This window comes from Gopherus flavomarginatus, chromosome 24 (assembly GCF_025201925.1).
Source record: "Gopherus flavomarginatus isolate rGopFla2 chromosome 24, rGopFla2.mat.asm, whole genome shotgun sequence".
Taxonomy (NCBI): Eukaryota; Metazoa; Chordata; order Testudines; family Testudinidae; genus Gopherus; species Gopherus flavomarginatus.
This window is the reverse complement of record NC_066640.1, coordinates 13,168,087-13,192,219: the sequence shown is the minus strand read 5'-3', so window position 1 is coordinate 13,192,219 and position 24,133 is coordinate 13,168,087. Positions and strand designations below refer to the sequence as shown.

Genomic DNA, 24,133 nt, shown 5'->3' with positions numbered 1-24,133 from the left:
TCTCCTCCCCTGGCTTGGACCCTCTCCCTTCTATCCACAGGTTCACCCCCTGCCCCCACCCCAATGCTCAGGGCAAGTCCCTGCTGTCCCCCGCGGCCCCCGGGGTACGTACCGAGCGCCGCCTGCGAGACCATGAAGAAGCTGCGCTCGCCCAGGCTGGCCGGAGCGGAGTGGGAAGGGCCAGAATTCCACAGGGGAGAGGGGCTCAGGGAGCGGGACTGCAAAGTGAAGGGCAATACTTCACCTTCCAGCCCAGGGCTGGGCTTACCCACCAGCAGGGCAAGGAGGGGACCGGAGAACCCAAGGGCCTGGGGTCCCAAATGGGATCGTTAGCCCTATTGTACAGGTGGGGAAACTGAGACACGGGACGAGACTGGGACTTGCCCAGGCCCATCCAGTGGGTCAGGACTAAACTGCAAATAGAACCCAGGAGTCCTGGGTCCCAGTCTCCTGCTACCGCCGAAACCTCGCTTTCCTCCCACCGCTAACGGTTAGACTCCCCAGGAAAGCATACGCCTCCCGCCAGGCAGGAGAAACCAGCCACCCCAGGGGATCTGTGCAGAGAGCTCCCCCCCGCCACCCCGTGAGCTACCATCTGCTCTGGGGTCTCAGTGAGACCCAAGGTTGGTCATGGCTGGTTTTTCCCTTGAGACGCAGCAGGGCCGGGAGGCGCCTTTAGCCTGAATCCACCTCTTTACAAAGTTGAAAAATTCCTCAGTCTCCCGCCTGCGTCACTCCAGCTCCAGCTCAGGGTCGAGTTGCAGCTCTGCTCCCCAGCCCCCACTAAGGGTCAGCAACACCAGTTCCTTGCAGAGCACTGCGCTGGGACCCAGGTGATCGGGGTTCAAACCCCAGCTCTGCCAGACTCCCTGGATGACAAGTGACTTACTCGCTCTGTGCCTCAGTTTCCCCATCCCTCCACACACACCCTGGCTCCCTGCCAAAACAGAGCGGGCGTCACCCACCGGGTCACTGTGGCTGCAGGCAGCCTGCCCCGTCAAGGGCCTCTTTGTCCTGGATCGCCGTGGGGGGGCCACCTTGGGGGCGGTGCTGAGTGGGGCAGGCGCAGGGGGAGGATCTGTGGAAGTACAAGGCAGGGGTGAGAGATGGGGGGCAAGGTCCATCCCACAAACATGGGGGGGGGTGAGGCACACAGGAGGTGGCTGTGTGGGGGGGACACAGGGGCAGGAATATGAGCCCCAGCAAAGTGCCGGGGCCGGGCACTCAGAGGGGCCAGTCCAGAAGCTCAGGAACCAGAGCCGGGTCACATGGGCAAGCGACTCAGCCTGGCACCTAAACAGACACGTTTCCTCCTCACTAGGAGGGTAGGATCGGCCAGGGCCTGAGAGACCTGGAGTGAGAACAGTGGGGCTGGCGCTAGCCAGGACTGAAGGGCATCAGCAGAGCTGGGGGGAGCCCAGAGCTGGGATATCGGGGGGCTGCAGGGTGGGATCGAGGGGCACCGGCAGAGCTGTTGTGGGAAGCCCAGAGTTGGGATATTGGGGGGCTGCAAGGCTGGATTGAAGGCCACTGGCAGAGCTGGGGGAAGCCCAGAGCTGGGATATCGGGGTGGGGGGCTGCAGAGTGGAATCGAGGGGCACTGGAAGAGCTGGGGGGAGCCCAGAGCTGAGATAGCAGAGGCTATGGTTTGGGACTATGGGGCACTGGCAGAACTGTGGGGGCAGACAGTCCAGGCCTGGGATAGCAGGGGGCTGCAGGGCTATATCAAGGAGCACAGGCAGAGCTGGAGGGAGCCCAGAGCTGGGAAATGGGGGGGCTTCAGGGTGGGATCAAGGGGCACCGGCAGAGCTGTTGTGGGAAGCCCAGAGTTGGGATATCGGGGAGCTGCTGAGTGGGATGCAGCGGCAGAGCTGTGGGGAGCCCAGGCCTGCGATAGCAGGGGGATATCGGGGGGCTGCAGAGTGGGATCGAGGGGCACAGGCAGAGCTGCGGGGAGCCCAGAGCTGGATTGAGCAGCACCGGCAGAGCCGTGGGGAGCCCAGGCCTGCGATAGCAGGGGGATATCGGGAGGCTGCAGAGGGGGATCGAGGGGCACAGGCAGAGCTGCGGGGAGCCCAGAGCTGGATTAAGCAGCACCGGCAGAGCCGTGGGGAGCCCAGGCCTGTGATAGCAGGGGGATATCGGGAGGCTGCAGAGGGGGATCGAGCAGCACCGTCAGAGCTGGGGGGGAAGGTCACTGCTCCACTCGTGCTCTGGGAAGCAGGGAGCCGAGCAGCAGGTCCTTACACAGCCCCCCCACCCCACCCCCAGGGCTGTACTCACCGGGCTCAGTCTGGAGCTCAGGAACCACCGGAGAGCTGCTGTCTGACAACCTGGGGCCAGAGGGCTCCCTGCAGCTGGGGGGCACCGGAGAGGACGAGGAGCTGGAGGGGGGGCAGGCCCCATGCTTGCAGGGCTGCAAGGCCTCCTCCGCGATGGGACTCGGAGGCCTGGCCACCCAGGCCTGGGGGTCCCCGGAGGGGTCAGGCGAAGGGGCCGTGGCGCTGGGGCAGCAGGAGTCGTGCTGAGACCCTGCCCCCGAGTCCTCCCCGTTGGGCTCGGAGCCGAAGGCGGCAAAGCAGGGGGTGTCCTGGGGCCGCCCCGTGGGGCTGGCGGGCGGGGGCAGCCAGGCGCTCTGCTCCTCCGAGGTGGCCGTCGTGGAGGGCAGGGCGCTCCGCTCCTCCTGGAGCCGCGGGGACCCCTTGGCGGCCCATCTGGTAAGGGGGCTCTGGGGCGTCCAGGGCCTGGAGTCCGGCGAGGGGCCCGTGGGGGGGTGCGAAGGGGAGTCCAGCCCCGAGTCTTCCACGTTCTCAGGAGACGAGGAGGAGAAGGGAGATGGGCTGGTGGCCAGGCCGCAGGCTCGCGAGGCTGTGGAGACAGGGTGACGTTCCCGTCATGGAGCCGTGCCACCGGGGGGAGCCAGCGAGGGCCAGGCCGCTGCCCCCCAAACAGAGGGGGCAGGGGCAAAGGGCAATGTTTGCAGAGCTCAGCACAGGGGCTGCGCTGCACAGAAAGGCCAGCAGGGGGAACCCTAGCTCCGAGCTGAAGCCAGAACACAGAACCCAGAGGTTCTGGTGCTTTTCCCAGCTCTCTCTCTCTCTCACATGCTGTGGGACGTACCCGCCCTCCTGTGCCTCAGTTTCCCCTTCTGTGAGGTGGGCACCGGCAGCCCACGCGTACCTGGGAAATCCTCCGCTTCGAAGGCCGACTCCAGCGGGGGCCCAAACAGGGCTGCGGAAGGGGCTGTGTCCAGCCGGGGCTTCCCTGCGCAGCTGGGGACGGACCAAAGCAGGGAGATCAGCGGGGCCCCATGCACACAGTTACTCCTGGCCCCATCCTGTGCCCCACGGTGCCTGCTCCAGATGTCTGGGGTGCTGGCTGTCGGGAACTCCAGGCTGGGTGGGTCCTGCAGCGAAGGGGGCCCGTTGCAGCCCTGTGGGGCTCCAGCACAGGAGGGCCTGGGAAGGGCTGGGAGCCCCCCGCAAGCTGACCATGCTCCGTGGGATCCCAAAGTCGCCCCAGCAGCCTGGCACTGGTGCTCTGGAGAGCAGGCGTGTCATACAAGGACTCCGACGTCCATCCCTCCCCTGAGCCCTCCCTGCCCAGGCCAAGGGCTCCTCAGTACCTGGGAGTCCACGCTGCGGGGTGGGGGGACTGCGGCTTCCCAGGCTCCTCACCTGCAGGGAAGGAGACGGATTTGAGCCAGGTCCCAGCCCCCAGGCAGGGCACAGAGCCCCCACACTCCTCCCTCAACCACTCCTCCAGTGACTGGCCACAGCCGTCACACAGCCGGCCCCATCAACTCCCCTTGGGCTGGTGAAAGCTTCTGGGGCTGCCTGCTTGAGTCTGCAGAGAGGCTGAACCAACGGGGCGGGCAAGGGGAAGGGTGCTGCCCCAACGCCTCTTACACAGGCGTTAACTCTGACCCCTACTGATGATCACCTTGATCTCATTATTAACCATGTCACTGCCGAGCCTTTGGGAAGAACCATCCAGCTACTCCAGCACGCTAGGGCGGGGCATGTGGCCACAGGGGAGAGGCTTGCAAATCACCATGTTTCCCTCCATGCCCCCCGCCCACTCTCTCCAGTCATGGCCTCACCTGTACCCAGGGCCACGTCAGAGCCCATGTCCACCGTGACGGTCGTCGCTACCGGTAAGTGTCCTGGAGAATAACCACATGGAGGCATCACAGGGGCCCCGGGACTGGAACCTGGACAGCTCCCGACACAGCAAAGTGAGAAATGACCCCTCCTCTTCAGAAGGGTGCCGGGGGGAGGGGGGGGGTGTGTCACGGTGCCCGCCAGCGCCTCCTGCAGCGGGGTCTGTGCTCTTGCACCCAGATGGGAGAGTCACTCCACTAGGGGCTGAGCAGTGCTGGGGTCATGGAGAAGGGGTGGCTCCCAGTTATCCAGGGCACCCGGAGCTAAGAGGGAGGGGGAAGATCTCCCTGGGTCTTCACAAAATTAAGACTGTCCGTCAGAAACTGCTCTGGGCAAAGGAGAGCTCAGAACTGCCCCGAGGGCCAGGGGGTAGAGCCAGCCTCCGGGGGGCGCTGCCAGGACAGGATTGGCACCCATCTCCTCAGACAGGTGGCGGGGGGCACAGGCGCCCTGCATGGAGCTCCCCACATCCAGAGGAGACCCTGCACCCCAGTGAGTGCCCCCTTCTGGGCAGGTCCCTGCCGCATGGCCCATTGTGTACACAACAATCTCCCCCCACCCCACCCAGGTTTGGCATCTCCACCCCTCTGCTTCAGAGCTGAGGGAGAGCTGGGGGGGGCGGGGGGAATGACTTACTGCAGGTCTGTCTCTTCACTGTGCTCTGCGAGAGAACAAGGGGAAGGGAGAGGGGGATCATCAGGGTGACAGCAGCACAGCCCTGCAGTCCCCAGCCCCACGGCCACCCCCTCCACTTCCCCATGGCCACCCCCTACTCCCCCCTCAGCCCCAGCCTTGACCCCACAGCCACCTTCCGCTCCCCTCCCAGCCCCACAGCCACCCCTCCACTTCCCCCCATCCCCAAACCCACAGCCACCCCCCACTCTCCCCTCAGCCCCAGCCCCGACCCCACGGCCAGCCCCTCCACTCCCCCTCAGCCCTATGGCCACCCCTCCCCTCCCAGCCCCAGCTGCCTCCTCCACTGCCCTCCCAGCCCCAGCCCCAGCCCCGGCCACCAGCCTGGCCCCATGGCACTGCACCCCAGGGGCTCCCCGCTTCCCCCAGCTCACCCCAGTGCTGGGGGGCAGGGGGAGGTTCCCCACCATCGCCTTGAGCTGCTCCACGGCGGCCTGGCCACCGCCCACGGTGTCGCAGGGCTGCAGGGGCTTGATGCGGACGTAGAACTTGCGGGGCTCGTCCTCGTCCTCGTAGTCCGAGTCACTGGACGAGCAGCCGTGGGTCCCGCCCGAGCCTGAGCAGGGGTCAAGGGAAAAGCCCCCAGCCAGGAGCAGCGCTGGGTCCCTGCCTGCCATTCCCCTGGCCGCCCACTAGGTGTCGCCTCCACCCCAGCTCACTGCATGGAACCCAGGAGTCCGGCCCAGCCTGACTGGTTCCCCGTCCATCAGCCTGGGGACACAGCCCAGGTTCTGCTCCTGGCTCCACCCCCAACCCCCCGGGGTCCCTGGGCAGGTCCCTGCAGCGCTGTGAAGCAGGGTCTGGAGCTGGTCGAGGCAGCGTCCGGCCCAATGGGCCCTGCTCCCAGCTGGGGTCCCTAGTGCCCGTAAGGACCCCCCACGCCCCATGCCCCTAGCTCCCAGGGCCCGTGGCGGGCGTGGATCTGTAGGGGACAGGCCTCCCAGGCCGGGCTCCCTGCCACAAAACCAGGGGAGCCCTCCCCTGATCCGAGCCTCCATCTCTGGGGCTCAGCCCAGGCCCTGCTGCGCTCCAGGGCCAGCGGGTCTGAGTCCAGCCTGCTTCCCCCGGCACAGAGAGTTTGGAGACCAAGATCCTCCTCTGGTGCGTTAGTGCAGCCAAGCAGGGGAGCTGGATGCCCGGCACCCCTGCCCCTCACCCGCCGGGCAGGAGAGGAACTGGCTGGGCAGGGGGCCATGAGCCTATATCTCCCCCCACCACCCCACATGAGGCTGGGGCCGCACATGGCACCGCAGACGAGATTAACCCCTGGCTGGCCATGATCCATGGTTCCAGCACGACCTGACCCCAGCCCTCCCCTGCTCTGACCACTGGGCCCCATACGGGCATTCGCCCCACCAGCCGGCCCTGACCCCAGCCCCTCACTCCCTTCCCCCCAACCCCCCAGCAGCCCCTCCCACCCCATCTGGGCCCCATCCGGGCACTTGCCCTGCCAGCCGACCAAGGATACTGCTCTGGTTGATGTCAGGCCGTACAGTGAATCCCTCCTCATCCACATCTGGGCAGGTCTGCGGGGGGAGAATGCAGCGGGGAGGTGAGTCAGAGGCCACACCCTGCCCAGGAGAGACCCTTCCTCCATCACCCATTCAATCCCAGGAGCATCTACCGGGCCTGCCAGGGAGAGGGACAGCACGGGCTGTGGGTTGGGCCTGAGGGGCACCAGCAAAGCTGGGGGGAGCCCAGAGCTGGGACAGCAGGGGCTGCGGGTCGAGAACATGTGATTTCAGCAGGGGTCTCCTCCCTGCCCCCCACTCCCAAACTTGCCCCAGGCGGACGCCGCCCAGCCCCCCACTACCAAGAGCTGCTGGGCCCCAGTGAGTCTGGCAGCAGCATGGGCAGGTGCCAGCGAAGGAAGGAACCAGGCCAGATCCACCCCCAACTTCTCCTCAGCTGGCAGCTGGTCACCCAGGGCGGCTACTCACCAAGTCAGTGTCTGGGGACTCCCTGGGGGGAAGAGAGAGAGAGAATCAAATGTCCTGGAACTGCCTGGAGCAGCCCAGCAAGGACCGGGGAGGGCGGAGGGGGAGGACAGATAAGGGGGACGGGGAGGGGCTCACATAGCATCTCGCTCTCGGTCTCTCCGGCTCAGCCCGGGGATGCGGAAGGCTTTGCTGAGGCTCCTCTTGGGCCCTGCGGGGGACAGAGCAGATGAGCAGCTCCTGGCGCAGACCCAGTCCCTCTTCCCAGGGATGGCTCGCCCCCTGAACCCCCCAACCCTAACCCTAACCCTGGGCCAGAACAGCCAGGCCCTGGGTGCTCCCAGCTCCTCCCCACGGACATCACCTCTGCCGCCAGCCCGCCTAGAGCCCTTCCCCAGGGATGATCCCAACGTCCTGGCTCCTCTGGCCCCGTGGCTGCCTCCCTCCAGGCCATGCCCCAGCACCCATGGGGCTGCCAGCTGCAGAGACGTACTTGCCTTCCTGCGCTGGGGCTGTTCTGCACTCGTCGAAATCCAGCACACCTGCCAACAGAGAGCAGAGCAGGTGTCAGCCCGGCAGAGACATGCGCCCCTCCCTTGTGCCCTGGGGAGCACGCCCTGCCCCAGGCCCCATGCAAAGCGTGCAAGAGAAAGCCCCACCCCTCCATGTGCAACAGTGCAAGCCCCGCCCCTCAGCCCTGAGCAAGAGTGAGCTGCCCCGTACATCCCTCACCCGGCCTCTCGCGCCCAGTGCCCCTGCTCTCGGCGAATCTCTGCAGCAGCGTCTCGATGCCAATGTTCTCCACGTTCTGCTTGAATTCCTCGTGCACCTGGGGGGGCGGGGGGGAGAGCTGAGGCTGCTGTGCTCTTCTCCCTGGTGACTGCCCAGGCCCCCTCTCCCATTCGCTCCCACCCCCAGCAGTGCCTCCTTGGGGCAGGATGAGATTGTGTGGGGGTTACAGCAGCCCTCTCCTGCACCCCCCCTTCCCACTGCCCCCCTAACACTCCCCTAGTGCACCCCCCCCCCACAGCTCACTACCACCACAGTGCACGCACCTGCCCCCCTCCCAACAGCTCACTTGCCCCATTGCATGCACCCGCCGCCCCACAGCTCACCCACTCCATGGCTCACGCCCCCGCCCCCCTCCCCACGACACCCCCCCCACACCCCTGCGGCGCTCACCTGTCCGATCTGAACGTGCGTGTCCTCCACACAGTGCGAGTAGGAGCTGATCAGCCCCTTCATGTGGCACAGGTGGATCTCCTCCAGCTGCTGGAACCGCTGCGGGGGGGCAGGGGGGCAAACCAGTTAGATGTGGGGGTTGTGCAGAGGCTGGACCTCCCAGCGATCCCAGGGGCATCTCTCTCAGGCTCCCCCAGCCCAGCTGGACCCCTGCAGGATGGTGCCCCCTCCCAGCCCAGAATGCCCCACACGAGACTTGAGACAGATACCCTCTGCCCCCACATCCTCTGATGGCTGCCCCTGCCCCCCCGAACCCCCCCCACGTGTCCTGCCCCCGCACCCACCCCCTCACTTACCACAGCCGAGTCCAGCATCCTCTGCTCAAAGTCGGCCCGGGCGACATTGTACTTCTCCACTGTGCGGCGCAGGGCCTCAGCCGCCTTCTTCGACTTCCGCGCGGCCTGGCGGGGGCACGACAGAATGGGGGTGGGAGCTGGGAGCGATGCCCTCCCATGGGAAGCAGGCATTGGGGCAATCCCCCCTTGTCAATGGGGCACTGCCCTGCCACAGTCACCCCAGCCCCTCCAAGACAGTCAGACCCCTGGGTGATGGGCCACAGCCCCCTTCTGCCCCCCGCCACCACCCCCAGTACCTTGTCCATCTCCTTCTGGTTGGTCCCCTCCCGGCGCAGGCGTTCGGCCTCCAGGCACTTGCTCTGATAATTTTCCTTGCACTTGGGCACCAGCTGGGCGACGCCCTGCAGCAGCTGGATGGCCTCCAAGGTCCCCGACACCTCCTCCTTGGACTAGGGGGGCAAGACAGGGGCCTAGAGACGTGGGGGGGGCAGGGGAGCTCCCCCCCCAAATGCCCGTCCTAGGGACACCCCCAGTTGGGAGTGAGGAAGTCGGCTTTCCGGGCCCTTTCAGTGGCATCTCAGCTTGCTAGGCAAGGGGCGACTGGCCCAAGGACAGCCGGGTGCAGCCACCCCTCGTAGGCATGTGCCGGGGCAGGGCTCCCCGCTCCGTGAGTGTGTGGCACCCAGGCAGCCATGCTGATGGCAGCCCGACGGGTGTAAGGGGCAGGACTGTACCCGGGCAGGGCTCCCTGCTCCATGAACGCGTGGCACCCAGGGAGCCATGCTGACGGCAGCTCGACGGGTGTAAGAGGCAGGACTGTACCCGGGCAGGGCTCCCTGTCCATGAACGCGTGGCACCCAGGCAGCCATGTTGATGGCAGCCCGACGGGTGTAAGGGGCAGGACTGTACCCGGGCAGCGCTCCCTGCCCCGTGAACGCGTGGCACCCAGGGAGCCATGCTGACGGCAGCCCGACGGGTGTAAGGGGCAGGACTGTACCCGGGCAGCGCTCCCTGCCCCGTGAACGCGTGGCACCCAGGGAGCCATGCTGACGGCAGCCCGACGGGTGTAAGGGGCAGGACTGTACCCGGGCAGGGCTCCCTGCTCCATGAACGCGTGGCACCCAGGGAGCCATGCTGACGGCAGCTCGACGGGTGTAAGAGGCAGGACTGTACCCGGGCAGGGCTCCCTGTCCATGAACGCGTGGCACCCAGGCAGCCATGTTGATGGCAGCCCGACGGGTGTAAGGGGCAGGACTGTACCCGGGCAGCGCTCCCTGCCCCGTGAACGCGTGGCACCCAGGGAGCCATGCTGACGGCAGCCCGACGGGTGTAAGGGGCAGGACTGTACCCGGGCAGCGCTCCCTGCCCCGTGAACGCGTGGCACCCAGGGAGCCATGCTGACGGCAGCCCGACGGGTGTAAGGGGCAGGACTGTACCCGGGCAGCGCTCCCTGCCCCGTGAACGCGTGGCACCCAGGGAGCCATGCTGACGGCAGCTCGACGGGTGTAAGGGGCAGGACTGTACCCGGGCAGGGCTCCCTGTCCATGAACGTGTGGCACCCAGGCAGCCATGCTGATGGCAGCCCGACGGGTGTAAGGGGCAGGACTGTACCCGGGCAGGGCTCCCTGCTCCATGAACGCGTGGCACCCAGGGAGCCATGCTGACGGCAGCTCGACGGGTGTAAGAGGCAGGACTGTACCCGGGCAGGGCTCCCTGTCCATGAACGCGTGGCACCCAGGCAGCCATGTTGACGGCAGCCCGACGGGTGTAAGGGGCAGGACTGTACCCGGGCAGCGCTCCCTGCTCCGTGAACGCGTGGCACCCAGGGAGCCATGCTGACGGCAGCTCGACGGGTGTAAGGGGCAGGACTGTACCCGGGCAGGGCTCCCTGTCCATGAACGTGTGGCACCCAGGCAGCCATGCTGATGGCAGCCCGACGGGTGTAAGGGGCAGGACTGTACCCGGGCAGGGCTCCCTGCTCCATGAACGCGTGGCACCCAGGGAGCCATGCTGACGGCAGCTCGACGGGTGTAAGGGGCAGGACTGTACCCGGGCAGGGCTCCCTGTCCATGAACGTGTGGCACCCAGGCAGCCATGCTGATGGCAGCCCGACGGGTGTAAGGGGCAGGACTGTACCCGGGCAGGGCTCCCTGCTCCATGAACGCGTGGCACCCAGGCAGCCATGCTGATGGCAGCCCGACGGGCGTAAGGGGCAGGACTGTACCCGGGACAGGGCGGCGGGTACCTTCTTGTGTGCTTTGCCCTGCTCCTCCCCATAGCGGGCGATCTCCTTGAGCAGGTCCTGCAGTTTCTTCACCAGCTCCAGGTGGCAGAGCGCCAGCTTGTCAGAGGAGACCCGGAACACCTCCCAGAGCGGTGCGAAAGTCCTGCCAGGGCAGAGACGCAGGCGCTGAGAGCAGGCCCTGCCCGCCCTGGAGACCTGACACCACCCTGGGATGAGCCACTGGGCCTGCGGGCAGTGGGAAGGGCCTCTGGACCCACCGGCACTCCTCGGTGGCCAGCGCTGAGTGGGGAGCGAATGGGGGCATTGAAAGATACAAGGGAGGGGCCCCCCATCTCCACAAGGCCCATGTGGCTGTGGGGGAGGTGGGGTATTCCAGCAGTAGGGGGTTCACACAGCGACGGGGCTCAGACACGCACCCCCCTCCCCACCCCACCCCAGCTCACTGCCCCGCTCACCCGAGCTGCGTGCCATTGGTGGCCATCTTGGCCATCTTGGCCATGGACTTGCCATAGGTCTCCTCCACGGTAGCCCTGGAAGCAGAGAGAGGGCGGGAGCATGAGGGGAGCGAACGGGCAGTGCCCGGGGGGCAGCGTGGTGGGGGCGGGGAACGGCAGAGACAGCCCCAGGGCCCTGGCGGGGCCTGGCTCCACTCCCAGGGCACTGGACTGCATCGCCCCGAGCTCCAGCTCCCCGCTGGCCCAGAGCCAGGTGCCCACCTCGGGGCGGGATGCGCCACGCGGCTGGGGCCCAGGTGCCCTACCTCTCGCGGACGAAGTCGGCCAGCTCCTTGGTGGAGACCTGCCCCTGCTTCATGTTGTGGTACAGCACGTCGAAGCCCTGGTGCTTCTCTCCCTGCAGCGGGCGGCAGAGAGCAGAGGGTGAAGGGGGCAGACCCGGCCCCTGGGCGCTCTCCGGTGACAGGGGCGGCACAGGGAGTCCCCCCGTCCCGCAGTCACTGCCCATTGCCTTCCCTCTCCCCAATCCATAGCCCCAGCTCCCCCTGCCCCACGGTGACAGGGAAACCCAGCCAGGCCCAAACTCTGCCCACCCCCGGCTCAGCATTTGCCAGGGAGCCCCCGTGGCCACTAGCGCAGAGCAGCGGCCGTGGGGGGCAAGGTGGCAGGATGGCATTTACCAGCCCTCCCCAGCACTCGCTCCAGGAGGGAGGCGCGCCGTGGGGCTGCCCTCCCCCAGCTCTAGGATCCCCTGGACTGTTTCACCTCTCCCCCCATGTCAGCTGCTCCGCCCCCACCTTCTTGTAAACAAACCAGCCACACAGCTGCCCCTCAAAGGGGGGGGCACGGTGCCGGCCACAGCCGCTGTGCAGAAAAGCAGGCGTCCGGGCAGTGCCATGCAGGGAGAGGGGCCGGTGGGCACCTGCTCAGTGCCAAGCTCCAAGAGGCACGTGATGCCAGCCCCACGCGGGAAGCTGGGAGGGCTCCCACTCACACTCTGGGGTGGGGGTAGTACGGATGCTTCTTCCTGCTACCTCAGCTCCTCCTGGAACTTCCCCTGGCCAAGCGCAGGCACCAGAGCCAGGGCTGGGCAGGGAGGCAACAGGCCTGGGTGGCGGCGCTCCCCGGCTCTGTGCTGGAGCTGGGCATGAAATGCCCATGGGTGAGGGGGGCCCCGTACCAGTTACCAAGGGGAGCTGTGGACGGGTGAGCTCACAAGTGCCCGTGGACAGCTTGTTCCCACCCCCATGCAGCAGCAGCCACAGCTGCTGGGGAAACAGGCTGGAAGTGCAGGACATGGGGGAAATCTGACCCCACCCCGTGCTAAGAAGTGGGGTGTGCCCGCCAGGACAAAGGTGGGGGGCAGGAGGGTAAGGAGATGCAGCAGTTAATGAAGGCTCACAACGCCACTCCCTCCCAAGTCAACATCACTAGCCCCGTGTTACAGTGATGGGGAAACTGAGGCATTGCACAGGGAAGTGACTGGTGCAAGGCAGGAGGGACAGCCTTTGACCCCAGGCCCATGAGCGAGGAGAGCAGGGCAGGGAGCAGGGGCGGCTCCAGGCCCCAGCAAGCCAAGCACATGCTTGGGGCTGCATGCGGCAGTGGGCGCTCTGCCGGTCGCTGGGAGGGTGGCAGGCAGTGTCCCTTCGGCGGCATGCCTGCGGAGGGTCCGCTGGCCCTGTGGCTCCGGTGGGCCTCCCGCAGGTGTGCCTGCGGAGGGGCCACTGGTCCCGCGGCTAGACCGAAGCCGCGGGACCAGCGGACCCTCCGCAGGCACGCCTGCGGGAGGTCCACCGGAGCTGCGGGACCGGTGAGCGGCAGAGCACCCCCCACGGCATGACGCCGTGCTTGGGGTGGCGAAATGTCTAGAGCCGCCCCTGGCAGGGAGCAGCCGGCTCTGTTATCGGTGGCTGGGACTGAATCCAGTAGGGAATGATGGGGTGGGGGGGGGGGTCAGTTCACTCTGGCAGCCCCCTGGCAATTCGCCTGCACCACCAGCACCCACGTGTGCCCCAGCCCAGAGCACTGAGCATGGGAGGCAGGACTCCTGGGTTCTAGGCCCAGCTCAGACAGATACCATCCACCCCGCGGCCTTTCCGAGCTGAGCTGCGGTTGGCACGTCCTTGGCAACCCCCTGCCCCACACCCGTGTCTCTGGAGGGCCCGGGAAAGGGGGTGCTGTCACTTTAAGAACGCTGCCTGGCAGACCGTTGGGGCAGCAAGGAGAGAGCAGCACACGGGGCTGGCACCAGCACCCGGGTCCTGTTGCTACGGGCGATGCAGTTGCCTAGCTACAACTTTGCCCTCCTGCTTATCAAACTGGATCTGGGTTGAGGAACGCGAGGGAGGGGGCACCATCTGGCGGGACGGAAGAATGAAGACACCCCCCACACTTCCCGGGCGCTGCGTGAGGCCCGGCTGCAGGCAGGCGGCACCAGGCTGGGCGCGCTCGGACCAGGCAGCAGGCTGCTGTCGGCTCACGTCTGAGCCAGGCCCACCCAGCCCAGCCCCGAGAGATGGAAGCGACCCATAGCGGCTCGCCCCCAACTGCACAGGCCGGGGGGTGCCCCCCTCCCATCCCAGTGGGGCTGGGCAGCAGCGGGCATGTGCTCTGCGGCCATACCAGGCACGTCATTCTCTGGGCAGGCGAGTGTCCCCCAGCTAGCCCCACCGGAGCAACCCACGCGGGGGAGGACCAGAGCCGCGTCATAGCCTGGCCCGACTCCCAGATCTGTGCTCTCTCCACATCTACCCCTGCCCAGAGTTTAACGGGCTCCTTGCCCCTGTACCTGGGGCAGATCTCCCCCTTAACAGCTCCAGCCGGTTAGAAATCTCCCCAGCGCAGCCATGCCTCCAGAGCCAGCCTGTGCCTGCCTGCAGGGCAGCCGCAGGGCCCAGCTCTCCCCACACAACGTGCATCCATCACCAAGGTATCTCAGCAGCTCCACAGCCCAACCAAGGCTGTCTCCCTTCCCAGCAGCAAGCCACAGAGGTGGAGAGCTCCTAACTTCCCATGGCCGGAGGAAAGAACCCCCCCGCACACACACGCACACACCCATCCCCAGAGCAGAGAGCACAGAGCCTGGGAATTCCCCTTTTTGGCAGAGTGGGCGTGGACTGGGCAAGGGGAACCCCAGACCGGGTGTTACAATGCACCAGATGGTCAGAGCCACCCAAGACTGGGAACTCAGGGCCAGCAGACCCGTGGCCATCACAGCCCCCAGCCTGTGGGCTGCACCACAGCCCAATTGTTCGGGGAGCCCCTCCCCCAGCTCCGCACCAGGGATAGCCTACGTCCCCTGGCTCCCAGATCTGTGCTCAGTCCCCTGGGCCACATCCGCCCAGCCACCCCACAGGGACGGTCCCAGTTCAAAGCCAGTGTGCAGCAGGGACAGTCAGCCCCACATTTCCAACTGGCACAGGGGCAGCGCGGCCTAGGAGACAGGAGCGCGAGTTAGAGTCTGCTGCAAGGGGAATCAGGACTCTGGGGTTCTCTTCCCAGCATTGCCACCAGTCTGCTGCAGGACCTCAGGCAATGCTGGGAAGAGAACTGCCTCGGTTTCCCAGCTGTGTAATGGGGATAAGACTCCAGTAGCTTTCCTGAGGAGGGGCTTTAGGATCAGTTATTGGGCTAGCGAAAGCTCTGGCCACGTGCCCTGCAGGATTCTCTGCCAGCCAGAGTCCAGGCCTGGCTCTGCACCCCTGTTTCTTCTGTCTCCAGCCTGGCCAACAACGCAACACTCCTTCCTCTGAATTCATCCTCTGGTTCATCTGACCCCTCCAACCCAGCATGCATCCATCCCCTGGCCCCACTGGGCGGGAGCTCATCTGAAAAGGGATTTAAACACAGGGCACCCAGCTTCCGGCAATTAACGAGGTCTTTGTGTCTTGCCTTGGAAAGTCTAATCAATTAGCAGCGGCAATGCCCCCAGCTGGGCATCTCCCAGGACTGGTGGCCAGGGCTATGTCCAGCAGCCTCCCAAGCCAGCTCCACCCCAGTCAGAGGGAGGCTTTACACTGTCCGGGCTAGGCGTACACCCCAGCGCAGACCCACATGCCGCAGCCAGAGCCCAGCTCTGCTTTGGGACCCAAGGAAGCAGCAAGTGCCGGCTGGAGCCAGAGAGGAACCTAGCCCCCCGTCCTCCACGCAGATCTGATTCCGGACCAGGGCCACAGCGCTCCGCGGCGGGAAGGGCCCTGTCTGGTGGGAACAGATCCATCCCCATGCCAGTGCCAGGGGCCGCAAACCTGGAGGGGGAGCAATGCACGCTGGGATATGTACTCGTGCTCGGCTCTCCCTCCATCTGGGCTGCCCCCACCTTCCCCAGCAAATGCTCCCCGGTCAGCTCTGGGGTTCATAGACAGGACCCATCTCTCCAAGGACACTAAGGAACAACCCAGCTCCAGTCGAACTGCACAGCTCAGAGTCCCATTCCCCACCTCCCCACAGAGACACTTACCCAGAAATGCTCCCCAAAACAGGACATCTTGGAGCTGGGCGGGACAACGCTCCCTCCCGGATCCCACAGCTCAGCTCTCCGGCCTCTGGAGCAAACACAGATCAGCTGGTGCCAAGGCAGGCTTCTTCCCGTCACGCCCCACAGGGAACATGGCGGGACGGAGAGATCTCTGCTCCAGCGGGGGGGGGGGGGGGGGGGGGGGGGGGGGGGGGAGGGGAAGCTGCTTAACGAGATGACTAGGAGACAGGCCCATGAGGACACCGGGGAATGGGTGTGATAACCTCGAGAGGTAAAGCAAGGCAACCAGGGCGTCAGGACTCCTGGGTTCTATTCCCAACTCCAGGAGGAAATGGGATCTAGAGGTTAGAGCTGGAGGGAACTGGGATTCCAGACTCAAGTTCTATTCCCAGCTCTACCAGGCTTGTAATGGTTAATTGGTCCAGTGCCTCAGTTTCCCCACGCCCCAGGCACAGAGCCTCTCACAAGGGCAGCCGGCAGACAAGGACTCAGGAGACCTGGGTTCCAACTCAGATTCTGCCACCGACTCCCTGCACGAGTCAGTGCAGCCCCGTGCCTCAGTTTCCCCATTCGAAGCAGGGCCGGCCAGCCTCCCCGCAGGCTAGCAGGGATCAGCCGCACCCGCATGATGCTCGGGGCAGAGTTACGGTCTAACGGGGGCGAAGCGCTTTGGAACAGGGTGCACGTTTCGTTTCAAAACTAATCAGCTCCCAGACCCCGCGCTGCCATCGCCATGGAAACAGGCCGTTCTTTGTATCCCACACTCGCTGGAGCCCGGAGAGCGGCTGTACCTACGCGTGCTGCCCTGTCCTCACACCCCTCAACAGGGCCAGCCCTGCCACCCAGACACCCGCTCCGGTCCCAGGGGCACGGGGTGGTGTGTGCGGGGTGGCTCTCTCCAAACCCGAGGAGGTTTTGGACCCCGGCCTGAGTCCCCGCATGCAGGGAGCCTAGCTCAGGGCTGGTACAAGCCAACAAGGATGGCTGATCAGCGCCAGGCAGCGAGCAGGTGCTAAATGCCACGGCAAGGACCCAGGGGTTGGACGCTTAAGGAACGCGGCCCGGGCTGACACTGGATATGCGACTGAATAATGAATGAGGCTCCGCCGTGCTCCCGCAGCACTTCCGCCCGCCGTGTCACAGTGCTCCACAGGCAGCCACTCACCAAACCGCCTCACACCTGGGGCACCTTCCCCATGGGGAAACTGAGGCATGGGGCCAGGCGTTGCAGAGCGAGTCAGAAAAGGGAACAGAACCCAGGAGTCCTGACTCCTAATCCTCCCTTCCCCATCCTAGCCACTAAATCCCACTCCCTTCTCAGCGCTGGGGAGAAAACCCAGGAGTCCTGGCTCCCAGCTGCACCCGCCAGATTGCTGGAGCCCCCAGCTCAGAGGGGATCCCTTGGCCATATGACAAGGCGAGGCACAGGCACAACTTTGCAGAGACCCTCACAGCCCACCGAGTCCCTAGTTCTCTAGCCCACGGGTGGGGGTGCACCTGGCTGGCCTGTAACCGCCCCCTACATCACCTGCTCCCGCAGCGTCGTGAGGTGGCCTGGGTCTCTAGTTCCCAGCACGGCACTGTGGTCCGTGGGGGCAGCCCCATCCCCTGGGATCGTTCACAGTCCCCCCAGCTCTCCTCCCAGCCTACCCCTCCCCCTCCGCGCAGGAGAGAAAAAACAGGAAACTAGAAAATCTTTGCGTGCTCAGTTTTTTCCTCCTCTCTTTTGGGCCTTGGGGTTGGGCGGGGGGCAAGCTGCTTGGTTCTTGCCCCGGTGCTGAGCTCTGGCCCTATCTGCAGCAGGGCCAGCCCCCTGGGCCCCTCAGGGCCCCTAAACTCACCCAGCGCTGACGGGCGCACGGTCCCGGCTGGTTCATCCTCAGCTCTGTCCTCCTGGGGGACCCAGCACTGCTGAGAGAAACCAGAAGTTAGCACAGCACCACTTCCGCTGCAGGGGCCCGGGGGGGCACACAGGCCAGTTAAGCAGAACCAACACCTGTGAGTGCCTGCTGCCCTCAGCCACATCCCTGGCCCAGCCTGGCGCCCCAGCTCCTCTTCTCGCCTGGCTGGCGCATGCGTGACACGAATGGGCAGGTCTCAACCCGGGGCATTTCCTAACCAGTCCCCTCCCCCTCCAAGCCACGTCTGCCCCTCCCACACACGTGAGGCTGCTCTGCACTTACCACTTCCCATCCCTGGGGCTCAGGACACTTTCTAAAGAAGAAGAACGGTTGGGGAAACTGAGGCACAAAGAGGGAACACAGCTTGCCTGAGGTCACACAGCAGAGCAGGGAATAGAACTCAGAGCTCCCGAGTCCCCGGCCAATGCTCTACCCACCACGCCTCACTGCCTCCAGCCTAGTCACACTCACCCCCAGGCACTGAAGGCTCGTGCCCCCCGCCACCACACTCTGTCTGCTCTACCAGAGACACCCAATGAGATGGTGCTTCCCGTCCCTACTAGCCCTGCCTCTCCACAGCAGCCTCACATGCGCAGATGTGGTGCCGGGCAAAGGAGCAGGGAGGGGGACCCAGACAGGAGCAGAGCAGAATCCACTCCGGGAGCAATGACCCAGCGTAGAAATCGATCAAACCCATTGCCCTGCCTGGCCTGTGGGCTCGGGAATCAATGGGGGGCACCTGCCTGGCAGGGCAAGGAAGCCGGAGGCCCCTCCGCCAATGCTGGGAAGCAATCGAGGCAGGCTGGGACGCCAGCCAAGCACACCCTTACACCGAACGGGGACGGGTTTTGCAGCCAGACTATCCTAGATGGGCCAGAGATTCCACGATGCATCCATGGCGGCACGAGGATGGCACCCAAGAGCTGGCAGCCTGGCATCCCCTGCACAGCCCCTTGCCAGGCAGAGGGGACAATCCCACCGGCCCTCTTCTCTGATGGGCTTTGACACAGTGCCCTCTAGGCTGGGAATGGGAGCAGGCTCCGAGGTCCCCCTCTCCCCCCAACACTTGCAGTGGATTCTTGCCGCCCTTGGCTGCAGAAGGGACGGAAGCTCCCCAGGGCAGACTCTCACCAGGTCAAAGCAGGCTGCACCCTGGAGCTCTGCGTCTGAGCCATAAGACCCCCAGATCAGGTCTCACAATGCCCCCATCCCTCCGCCTTGCCAGGCAAGCTGGGATCTTCTATGCACACCTCCCACAGAGGCTCAGGCCACGGCATAGGCAGCTGTCAGCGCTGGTACCATCTCCACCAGCACAGGCCCAGCAGACGCTGGTCACCTGGCAGCACGGAGGGGAGTCAGAGGGATCGAGAGGCCCTAGCTGCCTTGTGACTCCCCTGGGGTGCCCCAGGGCTGGTGCCAGACTGACACTGCCAGGATCTGACCTGCAGGGGGCGCAAACACAGCCTGGAGTGGGGCTGGGGGTCACATCCGCTGGAGTCAGCCCGGCACTTAGGGACAGGTACAGCGCCAGCCCATGGAGGGAGCTGGGCTGGGATGGCAGGGGGTTGTGAGTCAGGACTGAGGGGCGTCAGCCGAGCTCTGCCAGGGGCTGGGAGAGGAGGGGGGTACATTTGAACTGCCGCAGAGGGAAGCCTGCACAACACCCACCCCCGCTGCCAATCTCTATTTTACAAGCACTAAAATTAACCCAGAGAAGATGGAAAAGGCCCAGAGTGCAAGGAACAAAGCAAACCGGGGGGGGGGGGGGGGAGGAGTAGCCTGATCAGGTCCAGCAGCGCCGGCCCCCAGGGCAGGAAGGCCTGCGGCCAGGAGTCACCAGACCCAGATGGGTCTGTCCCGGCCAGGAGATATCGGGGCTGGGGTTTAAACATTAACCTCAGCCCAAGCAGAGCAGGGCAGGGAGCACAGAGCCTGCCTTCAACATGGGGATACCCCCCACCCTTCTTAGTACCAGGCCCCCACCCCGAACGCTGCCCCCGCCGCATGTCACCAGCAACTTCTAGGGCAGAGTACTTGGTTCGAGGTACTTGTATCTCCTCGAGGGTACTTGGCCCAGTTGCAGGGGGCAGAGTGGGTGCAGGCCCCTGAGTTACTCCTCCCATAGGCAACAGAAGCTCGCAGGGAGGAGCTTGCACCATCAGGCCCATTGTGTGCACCTGGCAGGGGAGCTGGAGGCCTGGATCCTTTCTCCCCAGCTGGGGCTGCTCAAACCAGTCTTCCCTCCCTGAGCATCCAAGAGGCCCAGGACAGTCCCACACCCTAGGGGGGGGCCACTAGGGGATGGTGGGGCAGGGTGCTGGCTGGAGGGCTCCCCGGTCCCCATGCCCCAGCAGTGGAGGGGTGCACAGAGACGGGGGGAGCAGGGCACGTTGCTTGCCTGCCCATCCTGGAGCCATAACCCAGGATGCGACGCCTCCCGCTGGCTCCTTTCATGCCTCCGCCACGGCAGTTGTAGGCACCGAGACAAACCCCAGCACCCCCCACCCAGCAGCTCCTCGGCCCTGGGTCACTCCAGCCCCAGTCCCTGGCGCTCAGCGGAACTGACAAGCCACAAACTCACTCAGGGTCAGGAGTCGGACGAGAAAGGGGCCCCAGCGATCAGGGGCCTCGCCCAAAGCCGATAGCCTGGTCCTGGGGAAGCTAGCCAGGTGTCGCTAGGCCAGGACCATCCCTGGGACTCCTTGGGGATACAAACCTGACCCCCTAACCCCGCTGGCTTCTCTCCACCACGACCCCGGGACCTGCCAGCCTAGCAAAACTTTGCCTTTAAGCCTCATCTCCACCAGGGTGTTCTTAGCTCCCTCCCGGCCTTCGCCGTGACCTGCTCACTCAGGCCAAAGCTACAAACTGCCGTGTCCACCCACAGCTTTGAACTCCTGCTGGCCACCTCGCGTTCAGAGGATCCCTTTTCACTCCCTTGGCGAAGACCAGGCCAGACACACCTGCCACCCACTCCCAGAGGCATCGCTCCTCCTAGAGCCAGTCAGAGTCCTGCCAGCTTATGCCAGGGCCGAGTTTATCCCAGCCAGGTGAAGTGACTTGCCTGAAATCACTCCAGTCCATGGCAGGGCCTGGAACAGTATCCAGGAATCCTCCCCCACACGTGCATGCCCTGATCTCTAGGGCACAGGCATTCCAACCCCCAGCTTCCCCAATCCCGAGGCCCCTGCGCTAGGCACACGAACGCTCGCCTGCCTTTGATTTTCCATGTGCCCCTGTCAAACTGACCAAACATCTTCAGATACTGCAGCCACAGGGAGACGTCTCCAGAATCCAGCGTCCAGCTGTGCAGCTCCCAGCTCTGCCTCGGGAGGAGCGGAGGGGGGGACCGAGCTGGGGAAGGAATTCAGCTCTCTCAGCTAGCAACAGAAGCTGCACTGCTTCACGGGGCCATTCCAAGCCAAGCTGCCACTCTGGGCAAGGCCTGAATAAGACACAAGAGGAAGATGAGCAGAGCTGGGCCTGCAGGGCACCAGGCTTGGCAGGAACCAGGCAGTGCGCTGGAGCAGATTAACACAGAAACAAACAAGCGTTCGTCTCAGCAGCCTGGCACTGCCCGCGCCTCCCGCTTGGATGCAGGAAATGAGGACACCAGGCCCCGATCTCACCCCCTTCCCAGAGCAGCTGCCAAACCTCCCCGGGCAACTGGTATCACAGCAAAATTGCATCAGGAAGCTCTCCACACCCCCGGTCAGTGCTTGGCCCTGCCCCCTCCCAAATGCCAGGGCACAAAGCCTGCCAGGGCTCTAGCTCTGGTACTGCCAGTCAGCTTCCTTCAGTCGCTGGCATAGCAGGTTTTCCCTGGCTCAGATCCAGGCGCGGGGAGAAGCTGCAATAGGAGAACATGCCCCATTGCTGAGCCAAGCTCTCAGCCACAGAGTGAGCCCTTTCCCACTACCCTCGCCCGCCCTCTGGGGCAGGGGAACCCTGGGGGGGCTGGAACAAAGCAGCCCACAAGGCTTTCAACCTTCCCATCGATGGTCCCAAACTAGAAGCTTTACGGCTCAAGATGCCGGGCTTCAGAACTGGCCTGAAAGCTCTGCCGAGGGCAGGCAGAGCTCTGGAGCTCTCAGCAGAGCTAGCACCTATGTCTGAGGAGGCAAACAGGCCCTCCCTTAGCTACAGCCATGGGAACCACTGAGTGCCAACCCTGTACTACTCTACCAGCCTCGGCCTAGAGCAAGATGTGGCAGCACTTCCCCACTCAGCACCTGCCATGCTTGCAAAGTGGGCAATACGCTGCTCTCTAATGGCCGGTGCATGGAGTATAACACTCTACTACTGCTACCAGCTAATGGCATTACCCCTTTGGCTCACCCAGGTCTGGGCTGAAGATTGCCGGTTCAAACCCTACTCGGATTGGCACCAGAGCAGGAGGGAGCTGGAATGGGAGATGAAGCACAACGGTATTGGAGCTCGTCAGAGAGGGACAGGGAGCAAAGCCAGTCCCACCAGCCTGAAGCACCAGCCCCAGCAATGGTGCTTCCAAGGATCCAGTCACAGTGCGGACTCTCAAAGGATCCTCATCAACCGAGATGACAAAGGGCACAAGGCCCAGACAACCCGAGCATTCCAGGGAATGAAATATGCAAGAAGGTCACTGCGGACGCATCCCAGGAGGGGCAGGGAGGTACGATGCACCTCAAAGTCCCCACCGCTCACTCGCTCCAGGGGCAATGGGGCAAGGAAACCGTGGGTCATCCCAGGCCAGATGCCAACAAACGCAGCTGCTCTCCTCCGTCCCGAAATTTTTCCATCCACCTGAGAGTCAGACCTTCATTCAAAGGAGAGGATCCGTGCACTTGCAAGGAGAGCTCCGGTCGCCCACAAGCGCCTTCGCTCCGGAGGGTGTGCAGCACACAACCCACCCCAGTGAGCGCTCCCGGCAGCCGCCCACAAGCCACATCCAGCAAGCACTCCCTGTCGCCCCACGTCAGAGGTATCAAACGGCGCGTGCTTCCATGTGCGTGACAGATGAAAGAGAAACAGAACGTTTAAACAGCGCCTCTGAAGAACGCTTAGCGAGCTGGCGCGCTTTCGGCTCTGCTTCTCCCCCACGCAAGCCGTGGCGCGGAGACAACCTGACAGCCTCGCCGTCGTTCAGGCTTCAACAGAGACAACTGCCTGGGAAAGCATTCTCCCCACCCACCTTCCCCAACAGGCAGAAACCTGCTGGCATCTTGCACCTGCCTGAAGCCAGCCGAGGGGCAACTGCTCACTCCACATGGGGATCACGTCCTGCACGCATGCCAAGTAAGGTTGAGGTTAAAGAACCCCCACACACACACTAAAATCCTTCCACACTCCAATGGCACGGGTTGAGAAATCCAAATCCGCTGCAAGGATTAGGCAATGGGGGAGCTCAGCTCTGAGTCCCCGTATCCAACAGCCTTCATCTGAGAGCACAAACACCCGCCCCGAACCTGCAGGGCTGGAAGATTTCAGGCAGGTGGCTTGGCTAAGGCAGCTCGGGAGTGAATTCCCCAGCAGCAGGGCCACCACGGAAGACTCTGCAAAAATTATTAAAAGCACCTTCCCAGCAAAGCTATGCACCTGCCAGACCCCCCTCTCCCCCCACCCCCACGATCCCCCCCAGTCTCACCTTCCTAGCACCTGGCTCCGCTCATACCCTCCCCCAACTCTTGCCTGCTACTGACAGACACTGGATTTTTCCAGGCCAGATCCTCAGCTGTGTGATTCTTGCCTTCCGTGGGGATGCATGGGGCCCACATCCACCAAACGGGTGGTAGAGGGGGAATCTGGCCCCCACTGGAGCTGGGGACCACAGCAAAAGGGAGAGGGGGGAATCCGGCCCACCACAGACAGGGGAGGGGGGAATCTGGCCCCCACTGGGGCGGGGACCCGCTGACACCAGCCGGAGAAGGGAGAGGAAAGTGGCCCCACACAGAATTCATTTGATCCTCCTCCTCCCATGACAGACAGGCACCTGACCCCTAGCCTGGGGGAGGGGGGCTTGCGGGGCGCCCAGTCCCTGCCAGGGGTCTCAGAGCAGCAGGACACCCCCGTGCAACCCCAGGCCCGACAGAGGGGGACCCCACGCGGGATCGGCCGCGGGGAGGGAAGCGCAGCGGGCTCGCACACGGGAGGGGCGGCCCCCTATATGGGGGGATCAGTGGGGCGCACAGAGGAGCGGCAGCTCCCCATGGCGAGGGCGGGTCACGGGCGGCGGGATCCCAGGGGAGGCCTCCGGGGGGGCCCGGAGCAGCAGCCCGGCGCCTGGGCTGGGCGCACTCACCTCTCCGAGCCTCGGCGCCGAGCGCAGCCGGACGCTCCCGCCCCAGCGCCCCGGCTCGGGCTGCAGCCGCCAGCCAGCCCGCCCCGCAGCCGGCCGGGCTGCAGCAGGGGCGGGACCCGCGCGGGGGCCCCTTCGGGATTGGCGGGTGGGCAGGTGGTGGTTACAAAAGGAAACAGGAGCGGCCGCTGATTGGCCCAGCCGGCGGGGATGTTGCTCTTGGCTGGATATTTGCATCTTTAAAGGAACAGCGCCCCCTTTTCCCTCACCCCCTCCTTGCTTTGCACGTTGCCGGGGGGGGGAGCCGCCGAGGCACCTTCTTGCAGCCCCCCAGGAGCTGGGCTGTTCGTCTGCTGGGGCAGGGACCTGGGGCCTTTGCCAGTGGCTGAAGGAGCTGGGCACTGGGCCAGGCCCAAGGGAAAAACAATGAATAAATAATAAACCCTG

The 24,133-nt window shown here is 64.8% G+C and overlaps 1 protein-coding gene across 14 annotated transcripts in view; it reads right to left on the bottom strand.

Annotated features, from left to right (window-relative positions):
* FCHO1 (FCH and mu domain containing endocytic adaptor 1) overlaps nt 1-23,786 on the bottom strand; it is a 28,289-nt gene extending 4,503 nt beyond the window's left edge. Inside the window, exons 1-23 of one of the 14 annotated variants that reach the window (XM_050934329.1) lie at nt 23,690-23,760; nt 20,662-20,857; nt 17,353-17,419; nt 15,494-15,578; nt 11,337-11,428; nt 11,032-11,106; nt 10,577-10,718; nt 8,628-8,780; nt 8,332-8,436; nt 7,976-8,074; nt 7,526-7,622; nt 7,291-7,335; nt 6,932-7,004; nt 6,797-6,818; nt 6,325-6,382; nt 5,231-5,412; nt 4,800-4,824; nt 4,103-4,213; nt 3,626-3,677; nt 3,121-3,272; nt 2,284-2,868; nt 966-1,078; nt 113-218 (exon numbers count right to left, since the gene is read on the bottom strand). In XM_050934329.1, coding sequence (XP_050790286.1) covers nt 113-218; nt 966-1,078; nt 2,284-2,868; nt 3,121-3,272; nt 3,626-3,677; nt 4,103-4,213; nt 4,800-4,824; nt 5,231-5,412; nt 6,325-6,382; nt 6,797-6,818; nt 6,932-7,004; nt 7,291-7,335; nt 7,526-7,622; nt 7,976-8,074; nt 8,332-8,436; nt 8,628-8,780; nt 10,577-10,718; nt 11,032-11,106; nt 11,337-11,428; nt 15,494-15,520 — 2,314 coding nt within the window. In that variant the 5' untranslated portion in view covers nt 15,521-15,578; nt 17,353-17,419; nt 20,662-20,857; nt 23,690-23,760. Of the gene's footprint in view, nt 1-112; nt 219-965; nt 1,079-2,283; nt 2,869-3,120; nt 3,273-3,625; nt 3,678-4,102; nt 4,214-4,799; nt 4,825-5,230; nt 5,413-6,324; nt 6,383-6,796; nt 6,819-6,931; nt 7,005-7,286; nt 7,336-7,525; nt 7,623-7,975; nt 8,075-8,331; nt 8,437-8,627; nt 8,781-10,576; nt 10,719-11,031; nt 11,107-11,336; nt 11,429-15,493; nt 15,579-17,352; nt 17,423-17,507; nt 17,593-20,661; nt 20,858-22,074; nt 22,233-23,689 lie in introns of those variants that run through there. The other 13 variants (XM_050934326.1, XM_050934324.1, XM_050934330.1 and 10 more) reach the window with 13 other exon arrangements.
* Between the last annotated feature and the right edge of the window lie 347 nt (nt 23,787-24,133).